The sequence below is a fragment of the Papilio xuthus genome, unplaced genomic scaffold (genome assembly GCF_000836235.2).
Source record: "Papilio xuthus unplaced genomic scaffold, Pxut_1.1 DF829432.1, whole genome shotgun sequence".
NCBI classification, from domain to species: Eukaryota; Metazoa; Arthropoda; class Insecta; order Lepidoptera; family Papilionidae; genus Papilio; species Papilio xuthus.
This window is the reverse complement of record NW_013529217.1, coordinates 1-1,215: the sequence shown is the minus strand read 5'-3', so window position 1 is coordinate 1,215 and position 1,215 is coordinate 1. Positions and strand designations below refer to the sequence as shown.

General features: G+C 32.7%; 1 protein-coding gene across 1 annotated transcript; it reads right to left on the bottom strand.

Annotated features, from left to right (window-relative positions):
- Nucleotides 1–110: 110 nt before the first annotated feature.
- Nucleotides 111–1,209, bottom strand: LOC106118930 (ferritin subunit-like). Its single transcript, XM_013313697.1, has 3 exons — nt 1,136–1,209; nt 562–696; nt 111–390 (listed from the first exon to the last, which is right to left on the bottom strand). Exons 1-3 carry the CDS (start codon nt 1,205–1,207, stop codon nt 235–237), a joined length of 363 nt encoding a protein of 120 aa, XP_013169151.1. The 5' UTR covers nt 1,208–1,209; the 3' UTR covers nt 111–234.
- Nucleotides 1,210–1,215: the final 6 nt, after the last annotated feature.

The following is a 1,215-nucleotide window of genomic DNA, read 5'->3' as shown; positions in this document are numbered from 1 at the left end:
TCGTATCACATAATAGTGGAGTAAACACTACTTACAATCTAATTAATTGTTTTTTTTTGTACAATACAATGTCTAAATGCGTTTCATACTAATTGAAAATGTATGGGTTGTTTTTTTTTAGAGAAAAGGCAAAGGTATTACAGATATTGAGTTTACTAAACATAGACAATTGGTGTTGCAATATAAATCAGAATTTTTTATTTAATGAATATAATTTGAATGTTAAATATTTTTTTAAATATCCATTCCAAGGAGTTTCTTATCAAAAAGGAACTCTCCGAGTGAGGAGTGGCGGTCGAGCATCTTCTTGAGTGTAGACGCTTTGCCCGCGAGGTCTCTCTGGCCCTTGTATTGTTCTTCCAAGAATTCACCAGTCAGGTAGTCCACGAGCTATTGTAATAAAATTATATTAAAGTTTTGTAATATAACTAAGTACGCAGTTTAGTTTTTTAAATTTTTGTAATATCTTGGTGAAAAATGTTCTTTCCTTTTACTTACTATCGCTATAAAACATTAAATAAACTATGGTTTAAAATACGAGATTGTCTATGGTTAACTTACATGGTAGTCGTTGAACTTAGGATCGGACTCGCAAGCGATGATGACAGACCGAATGCTCTTCGTCACTTCGGTTTCCATTTTCAGAGCGTGCTCAAGCGCGTCCACGCCGCTCTCCCAAGATTTACGTTCAGGGGCCTGCGAAATAAAAATTATACCTGGCTACAAATAAGCTGTAAAAGCACGATTCTCTCTCCACAGACTACTGATCCTTAAAAAAAACAATTCCGTGACAACTAGCTACCATAGTATACATATAAAAAAAGTTTACAAAAAATCTATATGAAATTATAACTATATCAACTTTTACAAGTTATCGCTAACATTTTTAATGTCCTTGATAGTTTTAACATAAAAAAAACACGTGTAAATCCAAGGTTTTGATAAGTCTTAAAATTCATTGTTTATTTTCATACTAGTCCGTGCGAAATTAAAAAAAAAAATAGTAGTCTATGTATTCTTCCAGACTATGTTCAATATTTATGCCAAATTACTTCGAGATCCGTGCAGCCGTTCTGGAGATACCTACTAACAAACATCCATCTAAACATTTATAATATTAGTAAGATTAACTTACCCTAATCTGTATCAACGAAGTGACATCAGTTTCCAGTTCACCTCTCATAAGCAAATAATCAATTAACTTCATCGCATGCT

Bases quoted from the DNA above. Each gene is read 5' to 3' on its own strand.
- LOC106118930 (XM_013313697.1), bottom strand. From the start codon at position 1,207: ATGAAGTTAATTGATTATTTGCTTATGAGAGGTGAACTGGAAACTGAT. The intron at 697-1,135 runs GTAAGTTAATCT...TTTATTTCGCAG, and splicing joins CTTCGTTGATACAGATTAGG to GCCCCTGAACGTAAATCTTG. The intron at 391-561 runs GTAAGTTAACCA...TTATTACAATAG, and splicing joins CTAAGTTCAACGACTACCAT to CTCGTGGACTACCTGACTGG.